Here is an 18,453-nt window from a genome sequence, read left to right as displayed (position 1 = left end):
GGCCTACACGTCGATCCAGAGCATCCCAAACCTGCTCAATGGGTGACATGTCTGGTGAGTATGCAGGCTATGGAAGAACTGGGACATTTTCAGCTTCCAGGAATTGTGTACAGATCCTTGCAACATGGGGCTGTGCATTATCATGCTGAAACATGAGGTGATGGCGGCGGATGAATAGCACGATAATGGGCCTCAGGATCTTGTTACGGTATCTCTGTGCATTCAAATTTCCAGCGATAAAATGCAATTTTGTTTGTTGTCCGTAGCTTATGCCTGCTCATACCATAACCCCACCTCCACCATGGGGCACTCTGGTCGCAACGTTGACATCAGCCAACCGCTCGCCCACACAACGTCATTCAGTCTGCCATCTGCCCGGTACAGATGAAACTAGGATTCATCCATGAAGAGCACACTTCTCCAGGGTGCCAGTGGCCATCGAAGGTGAACATTTGCACACTGAAGTCGGTTATGACGCCGAACTGCTGTCAGGTCAAGACCCTGGTGAGGACTGCAAGCACGCAGATGAGCTCCCCTGAGACGGTTTCTGACAGTTTGTGCAGAAATTCTTCGGTTGTGCAAACCCACAGTTTCATCAGCTGTCCGGGTGGCTGGTCTCAGATGATCCCGCAGCTGAAGAAGCTGGATGTGGAGGTCCTGGGCTGGCGTGGTTACACGTGGTCTGCGGTTGTGAGGCTGGTTGGATGTACTGCCAGATTCTCTAAAATGACGTTGGAGGCGGCTTATGGTAGAGAAATTAACATTCAATTCTCTGGCAACAGGTCTGGTGGACATTCCTTCAGTCAGCATGCCAATTGCACTCTACCTCAAAACTTTAGACATCTTTGGCATTTTGTTGTGTGACAAAACTGCACATTTTAGAGTGGCCTTTTATTGTCCCGAGCACAAGGTGCACCTGTGTAATGATATTGCTGTTTAATCAGCTTCTTGATATGCCACACCTGTCCGGTGGATGGATTATCTTGGCAAAGGAGAAATGCTCACTAACATGGATGTAAACAAATTTGTGCCCAAAATTTGAGATAAATAAGCTTTTTGTGCGTATGGAAATTTTCTGGGATCTTTTATTTCAGCTAATGAAACATGGGACCAACCCTTTACATGTTGGGTTTATATTTTTGTTCAATGTAAATAGGATTTCTTATTTGCTATAAATAGAATACATAGAAAATCCATATAAATAAAACACAATGATCAGCATGGTGTCAGTTTGGGCTTCGTGGTGCGAACACATTCATCAGAATGTGACTCTTAATGACCATATTATAAGAGCGCGCACCAATTCAGTGTATTAATTAATCTCAGTACCATTATGAATCACTAGATGGCGACAACAGGCCATCCAGTTGCGCTTGTCTCACTCTCATAGAGGGATCATCACTACACAGATAGGCTACGTAGAGTTGGGCCACTGTGTGTGCGAGTATCTGTCCTGTGTCTATGGTTCAGCTTTATATTGTCTCTACTTTTCTCAAAGGTCACTGTACTGTTACAGTCCGATAATACTTTCTTCCACAAGGGACAAAATGACATATTTCTACTCACAAATAACATGAAATCGTATAAAGATTGCAAAGACAGTTATCAAATCCATAGTATGGTTAGTGCAGGCATATGATGAAAACAGATTTGCAATTACTCTATTACCTTCCATTCAACAGTTGCAACATACGTTCCCCTAGTGCCAGGCACGTGTTTATAGGGCAAGGTGTGGATGGAACAATACAGTTTCTGTTTGGGGCGGGGCTGGGAGAAAGACACGCCCCTTACAGTTGGTTCCATGCAGAGAAAGAGAAAGTGTGAGAAGATTGGAGCTGCAGCGGAGGAGGCAACATTAAACTATAATCACATCACACACATAGCCAGTCTATATTACCAGAAAAATAGTCATTACTACTTTTATTATTTTCACTATTCAACAGAGAAGTCTAAAACTCCAGCTTTGTAATTCAGCACACTGTGTTCCCATGATGTCATACCTGTGGATTCTCCTGCTGGGCAGTTTGGTGATCGGAGCCAAGACACAAGGTAAGAACTTTTACATCCACTAATGTACTTTGTTAAACACTTTTACAACTAGTTTTATGGTGCTTTATGTTTCTGTTTCTACTTAGACAAGTTACCCAAGTGCTCGCACATTTTACACCCGCTACTTCTAGTACATACATCCTCAGTCATTCTCAAATCAAATCAAATTGTATTTGCCACATGCGCCGAATACAACAGGTGTAGACATTACAGTGAAATGCTTACTTACAAGCCCTTAACCAACAATGCAGTTTTTAAGAAAAAAGTAAAATAAAAAAAGTGTTAAGTAAAAATAAAAGCAAATATCTAAAGAACAGCAGTAAAATAAAATAACAGTAGGGAGGCTATATACAGGGGGGTACCGGTACAGAGTCAATGTGCGGGGGCACCAGCTAGTCGAGGTAATTGAGGTAATATGTACATGTGGGTAGAGTTAAAGTGACTATGCATAAATAATAAACAGAGTAGCAGCAGCGTAAAAGAGGGGGATGGGGTGGGATGGGGGGGCAGTGCAAATAGTCCGGGTAGTCATGATTAGCTGTTCAGGAGTCTTATGGCTTGGAGGTAGAAGCTGTTGAGAAGCCTTTTGGACCTAGACTTGGTGCCCCGGTACCGCTCTCTGTCTATCTCTACCTGAGGCTGATATGCAGAACAAAAATAATGTTTATAAACCTGCTCTGATTTATCATTATATATACACACTGTAGGCTATGTGCCAGATATCATCATTTATTTATTTAAAACGTTACTTAGCCTGATATGATGCTGGTGTGTAGATATGCATTATACTGTATGTATATATCATCCTATAGGGTGTGGCCTACAGCATGTACAGTATAGTCCTACTGCATGTATCTGTAATGTGTGGACACTGGTAAAAATGGGTTTAATAAAGCATTTTGTGACAACTGCTGATGTAAAAAGGGCTTTATAAAATACATTTCAGTGAGTGTCCTATAGGGTGTGTCCTACTGGACATGTAGTCATGTGGGTTGTGGACTATGTGATTGATTCCTTTACTGTCTCTGTCTGTGTCCATGTTCTGTCATAAAATATGAAGGCTTACACATTCATAAATGCAACATGGTTACATGGTAATACAGTGTTGGCCTCTAACAACTCTCCATAGCTTTTTATTTTCCATGTCTTTTGTGCATGGAGTCTAGGGTTGAGCATGACATGTAAAATAATGCAGATATCCATTGCATTGCACACGGGAGATATTTTTATGTTGCTGAATGACATGAAAATGTCTATGACTGCATTGTCTTTGAATGGGAAGGTATTTCATGATGTCCTGGCTTACTCCTTGGCTATTGGTCCTATCCTGTAGAACGCTTTATTCTTTAAACTTCAACAGGTAACACTAACTGCTGTACATTAGAAAATGTATTTACCTTAGAAGCATTAGTTTGCTTAGTCTTTTCTGTATAAAGTTATGCTTTTAAGTAATTCTGAAAACAATATAGATCAACTAGATATTGTGAGTATATCTTTATTTTGAATGAAAGAGATGATTAATAGCCATGAAACAACTATTTCTGTAATTGTTGTACCATTCATTCTGGGGAGGAAAGGTCAACGGACCAAGATGGGACGTATTTGTTGCTGCTTTCTTGGAAGTCCAATTATATAAGTTGTTGTGTATGTCACAACCATGTATTTATTTATTAATGACGTAAATGTGCCCTTGAGCAAGGCACTTAACCCTAATTGCTCCTGTAAGTCGCTCTGGATAAGAGCGTCTGCTAAATGACTAAAATGTAAATGTAATGTAAATGTTTAGGGAGTAAAGCGGAATCGGAAGATCATTTTAGATCTTAGATTGTTCTGGCAATTCTCACATAGAAACAATGGGAGGAAGGATATTTTAAATGCTTTTTACATTTGTATCACAAACCATTATTATTATTATTATTTTTAATCATGATGAAAGTGGCCATTTTAGGCCCATTTTAGACCTATACATACCTCCTGTAAGACCCTATGATCTGTGAACCGTACATGGGACAGACGACATCTTGGTGTCATTATACTCCTTATAGTGTGCACTAAAATATGGAGTGTCTTGATTCTGAAATACAAATTTTCACATTCATTTATTCAACATTAAACATATTAATATTAATATCTGAAATCTACCCTTTTTGATTTAGTTCATTTTAAGACATATTGTTTGGAACAATATACTCTACAAGTACATCACATTTTCAGTGGGCTCTCTGCTAATTCTGAAGGTATGATACATTTTATGAGCACCACCAACACAGTGAATGGGAAAATGGATTCAAAGGGAACTCCCTCTCTGCTGGTGACTTGCTGAATGTAAAATCCTAATGGAGGGCTGTGATTGGTTAATGACCTATAATGTCAATTTCTCTGTATAAAATGGGTCATATCAATAAAAATCCAGAGAGCCCACTCTGGAAATGTGGTGTGTTTGAAGAGTATATTTTTATAAGAAAAATCCAAATCATTAATATTAATATTTTTTATGTTGTATAAATTAATGTGAACATTTATATTTCAGATACTCCATATTTGAGAGAACACTATAAGGAGTATAATGACACCAAGATGTCGTCTGTACCATGTACGGTTCACAGATCATAGGGTCTTACAGGATGCATGTATAGGTCTAAAAGGGCCTAAAATGGCCACTTCTCAAAAATGGTTTGTGATACAAATGTAGAAAGCATGTCAAACATCCTTCCTCCCAATTAAAGTTCCTATGTGAGAATTGACAGAAAAATGTGAGATACCAAACACGTGTCCATGTTCTGTCTCCCTTCCTCTCTTTTCCACATTTTCTCCCTCTTCCCCCACTCCCTCTTTTCTCTCTGTCCGTCTCTCTACACCCCTGTACCCATATATCCTGTACTATCTCTCACCAGTAGGCCTGTGTGTTGTCCTTTGACCAATCTCTAGTCCACAACTAGCAGGGCTACAGGCATCTGGCTTTAAGAATGATTGTGACCTGGTATTAATGTGATATAAGAGTTATTACAGTCTCATCTGGCCTAAGTCATGTTGGTGAATGTCGTGAAATAATAGTTTTTGTTTTCCACAGAGAGTCTGAGTCCTGGCTGACACATCTCCCTCCCCTCAGGAGACTCTGATCTGAAGCCAGTTCATTAATGAAAACCTCACATTATACTCAGTGCACCACTTAGAGAAAACAACATATTGCTGGAACACAGCTTTACTGTATATCGCACATGAGATGAGTTCTGGTGTTTAGTCTGTCACTGTGTCATGGTGGTCTGGGCTCTGTTTGGGTGTAGGCTGGTTTGTGTGTACATGATGAATGGACTGGGTTGTGTGTGTGTGTGTGTGTGTGTGTGTGTGTGTGCGCATGTATGTATGTCAGTACTAAAGGGCTGGGCGCTGCCTCAGTAACCCAATCCAGCCCAGCTGCAGACTACACCCTACACTCAGAACCAGTCTCAGCCTCTCTCATTCCCCTGGGGCTATGTCTATGTGTGTGTGAGTGGGTGGGTGAGTGTGTAGGAGTGTGTGTGTATTAATGAGGGTGTGTATGGGTGTGTGTGTGTGTGAGAGAGAGGGATGATCCCCCGCTGTATGTGTGTTTACACCTTTCAAAAGCACACACAGATGAAACAACACACATACACACACACAAATGCACACATACAGCTCAGCGCCAGACCAGAGGATTCAGTGGCTGTGCCCGAAATCTGTCTTGCCTACTGCCATTTGTTCATTTTGCTACAGTCCGTCCCCTTCTTTGATTATCAGCTGATTATCAGTTGTTGTCAAACACACATGGGTCTGTAAAGACGATTCTCTTCCTCAATAGTGTGCAGATAATTCTACTAGATGAAAGGCCGAAATGAGTATGACATCATTGCATTTAAAGCATACTCAATTTACATTTTTTTTACATCCTGTAAACATTCTATTTTCGCATTCCCAAAATGGCTACTATTTAGAACGCAAGTACGGGTATTCGGACATGGCCTTACACCCAGCTCAGAGCCAGACCAGAGTACTCAGTGTCTACATGTAGAGACAGGAGCAGCAGTAGATGTTCTAGATCAGTGGTTCCGTAGAATGTTCTAGATCAGTGGTTCTGTGCTGTGAGCCACCTGGATTCTACTGTGACCCACCAGATAATCAAAACAACTGGTACATCTGAAATGGTACCCTGTTCCCCACAGTGCACTATACTTTTGTCCATTGGGTTCTGTGTGGCCAAAAGTAGTGCATTTATTCCAAAGGGCCAGCTGAAACAGGGACAAACAACAACAGGGGTCCCTCCACGTCACCACACAATAGAAATTCCCGAGAACACAATGTTCTAACTAACCGGAACATATCACCTGTCAACCACCTCACATTGTACTGGCTGCCTGCTGTTACCAGAGAGGGCAAGGTTACCCACACATACAGGCAGGCACGCACACACTCACGCATGCAGGCACGCGCACACACACACACAATGATTCATTAACCATCACTCAAAGCATAGTGTACAGTATAGATTCCCTGACATTTTAAGCGTCCCAGTGATTAAAAATGTTACAGGTTTTTAGCACAATGCCCGGGCTGCGCTGCGTGTGTGAAATGGTGCCCATGTTTTGTATTCTCTTTAGGTTCCTATGGCAATGATAAGCGTAATCAGTCCTGTACAGTACATGACATAATATTACATTGCATTACAGTATATGTTACAGTATGTTACAGTATGTTGCTGAATGTCAGAGTCAGAGCTGCCCATGTAGTGATTTTCTCTTTTCTGTAGTAAAACTTTCCTTGAGTTGCAGTTTGCCCTGTTTTTATTATAGCACTGTGTGTAAGGGAGTGTAAGTGTGGGTGTGTGCGCACCTCATCTATAGTTCCGATTGATGAGGCCCAGCCCTCGCTCTGTAATGTTGCAGAACTGCCAAATACGAACATTATGTTTTCTTCCCTCCCCTTTGTTCCAAACTTCCTCTTAACATACACATGGAACATAGGGGGGAGGCTGTCTCTATTAAAGATACATACAGACACACACACACACACACACGGAACATACCATAGAAGGAAGGCTGCTTCACTGGCATGTCATATATACACACACATGGGACTAGGGGAAAGGCATTGGCACTGCGTCAGTCTCGGGGTACGGTCTCTTATGTACATGAGTCATACAGCTTTAGAAAATATCTAATATCACATGAGAACAGCAACACGTTGTATAATTGTTTGTGGATCCCCCACCTACACGTATGTACAGTATGTTTAAGGTAATACAGTCCCTGTATTTCATATCCTGCCGAAACTCACACATACAGTACAGTACACACATAATATGACATGCCAGTCTGTCTGCCTTGGTCATTGTTGATGGATTGTGTTTGACTATTGATTCTGTTCTCTAGAACAGGGATGGGCAACTCCAGTCTCTGAGGGCCGCAGAGTGTGCAGGCTTAAGTTCCATCCCAGCTTGAACACCTTCAACTGATCAGCTATTCAGTGTAGATCAGTTAAATCAGGAGGTGGATCAGGAGCAGGGCTGGAACAAAAGCCTGCACACACTGCGTCCCTCATAGACTGGAGTTGCCCATCCCTGGTTTAGAGAAATGAGAGGTTTGGAGTGAAAAGGTTGGCTGCTGTTTCGCCTATACACTCTATGGCACACTGCTCCACCTTACATACAATAGGGGAATGTCACAGCCCCCTCTGACTGCAACACACACACACACACTCATTAGAGTAGACCTGCCATATTTATCTGTTATGTCATAAAATGTGATGGGGTACACTTAGCGTAGCTACCATACCTGCTGCCTGCTAAAGGAAAAGTATGTTCCTTTCTCCAGAAGACTCTGCTACTGAGCCAGAAACTAAGGAACCAGAGGCAGAAGCAGCAGAGCCCGAGGCCCCTGCAGAGGAAGTAGCTATCGAGGAGGCCCCGGCAGCTGAGGAGGCTCCAGCAGAAGAAGAAGCTCCGGCAGAAGAAGAGGAGGAGGCTGCAGAAGAGGTGGAGGCTCCAGCTGCAGAAGGAGAGGTTATTGCCACAGAGGAAAAGGCTCTGACAGTTGAGGAGGCTCCGGCAGAAGAAGAAGCTCTGGCAGAAGAGGAGGTTCCAGCCACAGAGGAAGAAGAGGCTCCGGCCACAGAGGAAGAGGACACAGAAGTAGTAGAAGAACCAGCAGTAGAAGCAAAGGCGGCCCCTGAAGCTGAGGCTGAACCAGGTGAGCCAGACACACACACACACACACACACACAAGCACACACACACATGCACACACAGCAGGTCAAACACCCCATAGGCCTACAGTACATTCATGCTCTTTGCATATAAGTATATAGGACAAGTTTCCATTCATTTAGCTGTATAGCTTTGGGTATGAACGAGTTCTTGGATCCGTTTGTCCTTACTTTTTCGGAATCTGAATTGGAGGGGCTGGAGTTACAGGTGAAGTGGGTGGGGAGGGTCAAGTACAATTTAGTTGGCCTTTTGAGGACTCTGACCGACACAGAGTCAACAGCCAGCCACAGCAACATATTCTGACATTCTAGCCGATTAACTTATCGTAGGACACTGTACAAGTTATATTCTAGACAGACAGAAGACACAGAAGAATTTTAGAATGTGTGTTGGAATGCAAGGCTAGAGAAAGTGTTCTGAAAGCAGTCTTAAACTGTTGAACTCAAACTGTATATCCAAACACTTTGACACTGTGATTCTGCCAGTGTGTAGACCTCAAGGCATTATCCTCTAACGGATTAAATTCTAATGAATCGATACTGGGTGTACCCCTAACAACATACACACCCACACACCCCTCCCCGTCTCTCCACCCTGGCCTCAGACTAGACATAACATGGTAAAAGTAAATCTGTGAAACTCAAATTAGTCTGATATGTTATGTGTGGTATGGTTACATAAGACAGAAGGTTACCTAAGCCAAAAAATCGAAAGGAGGGAGGTTGGTCAGGGAGGATGGGTGGGCGTATAACGCAAATGTCTTGCAACCCAAAGGTTGTGTGTTTGAATAACATCACAGACAACTTTAGCATTTTACCTAATTAGCAACTTTGCAACTATTTACTATTTTTAGCTACTTTGCAACTACTTAGCATATTAGCTAACCCTTCCCCTAACCATAACCATATTTTTTATTTATTTAACGTCAGTTAAGAACAAATTCTTATTTACAATGACGGCCTACACCGGCCAAACCCGGACGACGCTGGGCCAATTGTGCACCGCCCTATGTGACTCCCAATCACGGCCGGTTGTGATACAGCCTGGAATTGAACCAAGAGGTCTGTAGTGACACCTCAAGCACTGAGATGCAGTGCCTTAGACCGCTGCGCCACTCGGGAGCCCAAAACTTAACCCTAACCTTAACCCCAACCCCTAACCTTAACCCTAACCTTAACCCTAACCCTAACCAGCCACATAGCCACAACAAAGTGGAATTCGTAACATATCAGACGAAATTGATGATAATCTATAGGGGCGGTGTAGTAGTGAGTGGTACTGTTGGAAGAGAAAATGTAGATAAAACACAACATCAACACATTCGCACCCCTCCTACCCGTACACCCCTCATCTCTTAACCCTCACCTGCACATACAGTGAGGGAAAAAAGGATTTGGTCCCCTGCTGATTTTGTACGTTTGCCCACTGACAAAGAAATTATCAGTCTATAATTTTTATGGTAGGTTTATTTGAACAGTGAGAGACAGAATAACAACAAAAAAATCCAGAAAAACGCATGTCAAAAATGTTATCAATTGATTTGCATTTTAATGAGGGAAATAATTTGACCCCTCTGCAAAACATGACTTAGTACTTGGTGGCAAAACCCTTGTTGGCAATCACAGAGGTCAGATATTTATTGTAGTTGGCCACCAGGTTTGCACACATCTCAGGAGGGATTTTGTCCCACTCCTCTTTGCAGATCTTCTCCAAGTCATTAAGGTTTCGAGGCTGACGTTTGGCAACTCGAACCTTCAGCTCCCTCCACAGATTTTCTATGGGATTAAGGTCTGGAGACTGGCTAGGCCACTCCAGGACCTTAATGTGCTTCTTCTTGAGCCACTCCTTTGTTGCCTTGGCCGTGTGTTTTGGGTCATTGTCATGCTGGAATACCCATCCACGACCCATTTTCAATGCCCTGGCTGAGGGAAGGAGGTTCTCACCCAAGATTTGACGGTACATGGCCCCGTCCATCGTCCCTTTGATGCGATGAAGTTGTCCTGTCCCCTTAGCAGAAAAACACCCCCAAAGCATAATGTTTCCTCCTCCATGTTTGACGGTGGGGATGGTGTTCTTGGAGTCATAGCATAGGCAGCATTCCTCCTCCTCCAAACACGGCGAGTTGAGTTGATGCCAAAGAGCTCCATTTTGGTCTCATCTGACCACAACACTTTCACCCAGTTCTCCTCTGAATCATTCAGATGTTCATTGGCAAACTTCAGACGGGCATGTATATGTGCTTTCTTGAGCAGGGGGACCTTGCGGGCGCTGCAGGATTTCAGTCCTTCACGGCGTAGTGTGTTACCAATAGTTTTCTTGGTGACTATGGTCCCACCTGCCTTGAGATTATTGACAAGATCCTCCCGTGTAGTTCTGGGCTGATTCCTCACCGTTCTCATGATCATTGCAACTCCACGAGGTGAGATCTTGCATGGAGCCCCAGGCCGAGGGAGATTGACAGTTATTTTGTGTTTCTTCCATTTGCGAATAATCGCACCAACTGTTGTCACCTTCTCACCAAGCTGCTTGGCGATGGTCTTGTAGCCCATTCCAGCCTTGTGTAGGTCTACAATCTTGTCCCTGACATCCTTGGAGAGCTCTTTGGTCTTGGCCATGGTGGAGAGTTTGGAATCTGATAGATTGATTGCTTCTGTGGACAGGTGTCTTTTATACAGGTAACAAGCTGAGATTAGGAGCACTCCCTTTAAGAGTGTGCTCCTAATCGCAGCTCGTTACCTGTATAAAAAACACCTGGGAGCTAGAAATCTTTCTGATTGAGAGGGGGTCAAATACCTATTTCCCTCATTAAAATGCAAATCAATTCATACAATTTTTGACATGCGTTTTCTGGATTTTGTTGTTGTTATTCTGTCTCTCACTGTTCAAATAAACCTACCATTAAAATTATAGACTGATCATTTCTTTGTCAGTGGGCAAACGTACAAAATCAGCAGGGGATCAAATACTTTTTTCCCTCAATGTATGTGGGTGTCAGCTACCGCAGGTTAACGCTTGATCTTATTGAATCCAGGTCTATCTATGGGTAACAGGGTTAACGTGTTATGCTCGACCCGCCCAGTTTTCCACCACAAAACACCAGAAGATCAAATATCTTTTTCCCTCACTGTATTTACAGTTAGACATTGACATCTGGGTGGTGTTCATTTGGCCCAAAAAAACACAAAATGGAAAAAGTTAAATATAGCTTTCTTTGACAAGTTCAGGTAGTACCTGCTCCTTTTTAAAGAGTTTTCCCCCATTTGCTCCAACTGAACAAACAACTCTGGCCTCTCAGACAGTCATAAATCAGCCTGCAGGTGCTGCTCATATTTCTCTGTGTTTATGTCTGTTTCTATGTGTCTGTTTTCTTTGCAGGTGAACTAGATCTATCTGAAGCTGTTGAACCAGGTAAGAATGGTTTATTTACTTTGGTAAATCGGACTGTCAGTACCAAACATTTCTGCTTTCCCCCCTACATTTAAAAGACAGCAGTTTTCGCAGTTTTCTGATGAACCAGTAAAGATAGTTTACTATAGGAGTATAGACACAGTGTAGAGACACAGTTTACTGTGTTTGAGAAGCTCTGATGTCAGACTTTAGTGTGCTGGTATTTATTCATTCAGTCCAGCTCACCTGCCACTACTGCTCTTACAGCTAGGCCTACAACCCTGGACTCACAGATACCACTAGTCTATACAGTGTGCAGTGCTACTATAGGTCTGTAGTCCTTTAGTCTTCTATGTGTTTGGCCTGTCATCCTGGCCATTAAAGGCACAGTCCTCTCTATATTGACATCCTGTCATTTAAAGGGGTAGTCCTCTATGTTGTAATTCTCAAGGGGCATTCCACATGGTCTCTCCAGTTATGGATGTTGTAAAATGGCTGAGGCTCAACAGAGGCTCTATTCTTCCTGTCTCACCTGCCCTCCCTCCTCCCTGACAACACCTGTCGCACCTCTCCTCCCTCCTTCCTTTTACAGAGGCGGAGCCTGAAACACCAGCAGAGAGCGAGCCCACGGAGGAGAATACAGGTGAGAGTCTCAACGGCCTGTGTGGCTAAACACGTGTGTGTTTTTGTGTGTGTATGTGTATGTGTTTCAGGGGGAAGGGCTTGTTTGGCTTTACACGCCACACTAGAGTTGACACCACATCGTTGATAAATGAAAACTAATTGTTTTAATAAACTGAAACAGGGGGAGATTTGGATCTGGAGGACGCTGTAGTTGAGAGTGACGAAGACACACCCGCGGGTGGGAAGAGCCGCAGAGGGGGCTCAGTTGGTTAGTATCTTATACTGCTGCTGCTGGTGGCTACAACACACGCAGTATGGAACTAGGCTAGAAGAGTTGGCTCCAGCACAGTATAGAACCAGACAAATGGTTGTTAACTGAAACTGACACTTGATATACTCAATGTGAACATTCCTAAATCACTAGATGTTAGATATGGAGTCTCTATGGATGAGTCAGAAAACAGCTTTTAAAATATATTAAATGCTCAGGGCTCATTGTCTTCTATGACCAATAAAATGACTAAAATACACTAATGAGTCACATGCAGGAGGTTTATCATGCTCCAACATGTATGGGAACCAGAGACAGAGAGGCCTTGGAGCCTTCAGGTACTACAGCTTACAGAGAACTCCAGTCATTAATGACTCACATTCACTATGATCCATATGCAAATACACATTTGGTTTAAGTACAGGATGTGTGTGTGAGGGTTTGCATGTAGATTTGTCCTCTCGGACCGGTTAGAGCAGAAACTCTATAGCAGTAATACCATCAGGGCATCAACTACATTACTGACTAGGTTTGAATAACGCCCTCCCCCCCTTCTCTTTTTCCAGCCCATGCATCAGAAGCAGAAGGTAAAGGCCTTGCTTCCCCTAATAATATATTATGTGAATAATCGTGGGTGTGCGCATGTGTTTTATTTGTGTCTGTTTTCTTTTCTGAACAGGCACAGCTGAAACTCAAGGTGAGTCCTGCTCCCTCCCTCTCTGTCTCTCTCTCCACTGTGTGTGTTCTGGATGTTTCCATACTGTGGAATAGTTTCTAGTTTCCATACTGTGGAATAGTTTCTAGTTTCCATACTGTGGAATAGTTTCTAGTTTCCATACTGTGGAATAGTTTCTAGTTTCCATACTGTGGAATAGTTTCTAGTTTCCATACTGTGGAATAGTTTCTAGTTTCCATACTGTGGAATAGTTTCTAGTTACCATACTGTGATATGCGGGGCTCAGTGATAGGGGCTAAGTGTCTTACCTGTCCCTTCTTGTCTCAGAGGGTTCTCTCCCTCACATTCCATTTCCATTGTGTGTGTGTGTGTGTGCATGTGTGTGTCTGCGTGCATGTGTGTAGGTGTGTGTGTGCCCGTATGTGTGTGTGTGTGTGTGGACATGTGTGTTTGCCAAGGTTATTATAGTTTTGTGTTTTTATTTCTATTCGTTTTTTTGAGTTAGTTTTCAGATCTGATTTGCTCGTTTTTATTTTGTTTTTTTGTGTTGTATAGTTTTTGGGGGGATGTCACTTCTTGCAACTTGGGGGCAGTAATACATAAGTTAATGGGTCAGGCTATAGGTTAGGTTAAAAAAACAAAATAGTAGCTTTAATATAAAAAATATATATATATATACTGAACAAAAATATAAATGCAACATGTAAAGTGTTGTTTCATGAGCTGAAATAAAACATCCCAGAAATGTTCCATACGCACAAAAAGCTTATTTCTCAAAAAATGTGTGCACAAAATTGTTTGCATCCCTGTTAGTGAGCATTTCTCCTTTGCCAAGATAATCCATCCACCTGACAGGTGTGGCATATCAAGAAGCTGATTCAACAGCACGATCATTACACAGGTGCCCCTTGTGCTGGGGACAATAAAAGGCTACTAAAAAATATGCCATTTTGTAAAACAACACAATGCTACAGATGTCTCCAGTTCTGAGGGAGCGTGCAATTGGCATGCTGACTGCAGGAATGTCCACCAGAATTGAATGTTAATTTTTACCATAAGCCGCCTCCAACGTCGTTTTAGAGAATTTAGCAGTAAGTCCAACCGGCCTCACAACCGCAGACCATGTGTATGGCGTTGTGTGGGGGATAGGTTTCCTGATGTCAACGTTGTGAACAGAGTGCCCCATGGTGGAGGTATGAGCAGGCATAAGCTACGGACAACAAACAAAATCACATTTTATCGCTGGAAATTTGAATGCACAGAGATACCGTAACGAGATCCTGAGGCCCATTATCGTGCTATTCATCCGCCGCCATCACCTCATGTTTCAGCATGATAATGCATGGCCCCATGTCGCAAGGATCTGTACAAAATTCCTGGAAGCTGAAAATGTCCCAGTTTCTCCATGGCCTCCATGTCACCCACTGAGCATGTTTGGGATGCTCTGGATCGACGTGCACGACAGTGTGTTCCAGTTCCCACCAATATCCAACAACTTCGCACAGCCATTGAAGAGGAGAGGGACAACATTCCAGAGGCCACAATCAACAGCCTGATCAACTCTATGCAAAAGAGATGTGTAGCACTGCATGAGGCAAATGCAATCGGATAAACACTCCAAACAGCCTACCCGACCGCTCAGAGGCGTCCGCATAGTCCTAAAGCATACCGTTGCCTCGTTTTGCATCACATTCCAATGATAAAACTGGGGGGGACAAAGATACAATTTCAGAAAGTTTACCTTTGTTTGATTGTTCTGTCAATTCTTTTGGACATTGTCATTATGAATTTTGGGAAAAAGAACTCTCTAGGTAATTTATATTTGGGGCAGATGATTAGAAAGTGTTATTCACTTTCTATCTCTCCTGACCCACAGTTATGAAATACTGTAGTCTGTCCTCTCTGGCCAGCCATGTTTTTTGATGGCGTCCTGTTTCAATTGTTTTTCTTTGTTTGGGGTCTTTTACACAGATTAAGTATTCAGCTTAAGTGAAGTCTTTCTCTGACCTGCAACCTCACTCTGCCAATAGTCGATGTATGCATTCTTATTATTCACCTCCAGCTGTCTAAGTTTTGCCCTTGGGGCCAGATTATGGGGATCCATAATAAATACAAATATTTGTGTTAATGTCAATCTTCTGTATTTGGGCCAGTTTTTTAAGGGGCCACTCTTTGGGCAGAGACTGTTGACCATAAATGCTCTGTACTTGCATTACCCTTAATTTGATTGGGTTAAATGCTCCCAGAATTTGCATACCCTATTTCCAAAGGGCAGTAAAAGAGGACTCATTCGAAGTTCTGCCCTGCTTGCGTGGTTTGCGGAATTTTCTTTGTACATTTAGGATGTTTTAGCAAAATTCCAGATGGAGTTTTTCTGTTGGTGTTTTGTCCCTATGTTTCATAGTTTTGATGTCCTCTCTCTCTCTCTCTCTCTCTCTCTCTCTCTCTCTCTCTCTCTCTCTCTCTCTCTCTCTCTCTCTCTCTCTCTCTCTCTCTCTCTCTCTCTCTCTCTCTCTCTCTCTCTCTCTCTCTCTCTCTCTCTCTCTCTCTCTCTCTCTCTCTCTCTCTCTCTCTCTCTGTGTGTGTATTACATGGTGATGACTGATACAGCTCCAGGCTCTATATGAACCCTAGTATTAAAAGTCCAATAGAACAGAGAGGCAATTTTCCCACTTAATGATGAAGCTATGTTCATCCATACACAGTCACAAGCCATGTAGATCTATACACACAACACATTAAACCTATCTGAAAGTACACGACAGTGCAGTTTTTGTTGCTGCCCCTTCACATCAAACATAACATGAAAATAAATCTAATAAATAAATAAATAGGATAAATAAACATATTTTTTTTATAACCAACAAAATTACTTAACTCAACCAAATTGTTATTGATTCACTTTATCCTTATCAATGAAAATTAAAACCCTCAACTTTATTACCTATTACAACTGTCAGAATGTACACTTATATTAACATACAGTATAAACATCCATAATTCAATTATGACTTTCCTCATCCTGATAATAAATACAGATCATTATCTCAATGCATTCTTAATACTATTAATTTAGCAGTGTATATACCTAATACCCAAATTAGCAAATTTTGATAAATCCAATTTTATTATCAACACAGCTAAGCAACCCCTCTTTCTCCCGGCACTTAAATCTTCTGGCGTCCCTTCATTATGTTCTTCAGACAGCTTCATATTTCCAAAATGACTTGCCCATAACAATGTCACCACTACAATGTCTCATTCGAAACCTCATTGTCTTGTCCATTTGCCAACCATTATTCCCACAACATAAAAAAATGTTGCATTTGAACATATATCTCTCCATTCTCACTTAATGGTGGACTCCTTTCCCACTCCTTCGAGATAATAACATGAGAAAATCCTTTGATATCTTTGATTGGTTGTTGTAGACCAGTTGCATGTAGAAGTGGTATTTTACAAAAACGTCTTCAACGCCTCTGATATTCATCTTCAGCCGGTTCATAGTTTGTTACTTTTATTTATTTAGCTTCACACCTTATTATTATAATTATACACCATGCTAGGCCAAATTATCCCTACTATGCATCAAGATGCCATCTGTATTTATCTCACTAGAAGACAAACATAACATTTTAATTGATTACATTTCTAATCCAATAAATCCATACAATCATTGACCATATGACAAATTATTATGTTTTAACAATTATTCTTAATACCAATTTCTAATATACTTCCCAATTTCTATTAGATAAACTCTTTAAATACATATAACCGAATGGAATGACAGTCAGTTGATTCCTGAAAATCTGGAAGATCTTGAAATTCTTGGAGGTCTATAGCTCTGTGCCTCCACTGAGGTAATCAGCCATAACCCACAGCTCATCAGTACCATTCCTCTGACATCGTCTTCCATCACCTGATCATTGTCATCAACAGCATCCTCATCTCCCTCATCTCTAAATCGTCGGTTTCCTCGTAACAATCTGTTGCAGTTGTTGGCATGATACCTGGTCAATCTCCCCTCTATCCATACCTCCGTTGGTATAGACTGTGTGACGATGCATGAACCTTCTTCCTTCACTAGTTCTATGATCATGCAGAGTCCTTCTCCATTTATCACCATCTCTCTGTGGAGTGTGTCCTTCTATCAGCTTACCAATAGTCCCTGCTGCAAAAACACACAGACAAAACAAAACAATTCCCCACCGAAGCGGTGCCATCTTCCTCCTCTGCGTTAGACAGTGGTACATATAGATATAGGAATTTGTCTCTGCTACTTGCCCCTCCATCAAGGTAGCCATCAACACCTATTACTAACCTTTCCACTTGGGTTTTGTCCATCTCTGACTTCTTTAATCCTTTACCACCACATATTCTCCAAGTCGCAGAAAATGTCCAGATTCTCCTGATAGGTCTGGCAGAGAAGCCTTCACCTTTTGAAAAAAAATCTTCAGAACATTGTTTAGGTGAGACACAGCATGCTACTTCATCCTGTCTTCTTATCAGTCCTGATAAGCCTTTTAGATTAGGAAGTGCACATCTTGCAGCTTGTTGTAGTCCACTCATGTCATAGAAAGGCCTCCTCTAAATTCTGCCTTATACCACAAATACATTTTCCCCTAAAACATTTAATCTAACCCATAACACATTACTTACTACTGCTCATATTCTTAATACAGTATGCAAATATACCAATACATCCTCTTATCATCATTACTACCCCCTTTTCTGAACACATGAGTCACAACGTGATTCATGCTTTCAAAAACAAAACAACATTGCCTAAATTAAAATGACAACATTTTATAATACCTCAACTCACTTCTATCCCGTAAAGTAATCCAAGATTAGTACAATTAACTAGCAACAGGTATCCCTCATTCAGGGAAAGCTCTCTCTCTCTTTTGATATTTTATGGTTCGAATAACATATATTATTACTAAATTACAAACTTCTTCACAATTTTCAGAGTATTATAAATTACCCTCAACTCGCTAAAATGAACTATCTTAAAATCCTCAGCCCTTGTTTCTAGGATTTCCAGTGTGGATGATCAAATCACACTAGAAAGTCAGAACAGAGTGCAGAGGTCATTGAAATCATTAAACTAATTGTTCCATCAAATAGTATACTAAACATTACCAACATTCAAAACATTTCATAAATATTGTGTACCCCAAGTGTACATTAAGTCCTCATTACATTTCTTCTCATAAGAAA

General features: G+C 41.8%; 1 protein-coding gene across 3 annotated transcripts in view; it reads left to right on the top strand.

The window, feature by feature from the left end:
• The first annotated feature begins 1,803 nt into the window (after nucleotides 1-1,803).
• Nucleotides 1,804-18,453, top strand: part of LOC311144014 (uncharacterized protein) — a 29,586-nt gene continuing 12,936 nt past the window's right edge. The window contains exons 1-7 of one of the 3 annotated variants that reach the window (XM_084179926.1): nucleotides 1,825-2,049; nucleotides 7,878-8,252; nucleotides 11,645-11,677; nucleotides 12,249-12,299; nucleotides 12,462-12,548; nucleotides 13,118-13,138; nucleotides 13,231-13,248. In XM_084179926.1, coding sequence (XP_084036052.1) covers nucleotides 1,989-2,049; nucleotides 7,878-8,252; nucleotides 11,645-11,677; nucleotides 12,249-12,299; nucleotides 12,462-12,548; nucleotides 13,118-13,138; nucleotides 13,231-13,248 — 646 coding nt within the window. In that variant the 5' untranslated portion in view covers nucleotides 1,825-1,988. Of the gene's footprint in view, nucleotides 2,050-7,877; nucleotides 8,253-11,644; nucleotides 11,678-12,248; nucleotides 12,315-12,461; nucleotides 12,549-13,117; nucleotides 13,139-13,230; nucleotides 13,249-18,453 lie in introns of all 3 variants that reach the window. The other 2 variants (XM_084179927.1, XM_084179928.1) reach the window with 2 other exon arrangements.

Source organism: Coregonus lavaretus (assembly GCF_964263955.1).
Source record: "Coregonus lavaretus genome assembly, chromosome: 16".
Taxonomy (NCBI): Eukaryota; Metazoa; Chordata; class Actinopteri; order Salmoniformes; family Salmonidae; genus Coregonus; species Coregonus lavaretus.
Note: the sequence above shows the minus strand (reverse complement) of the source record. Positions and strands in the feature narration are given on the sequence as shown.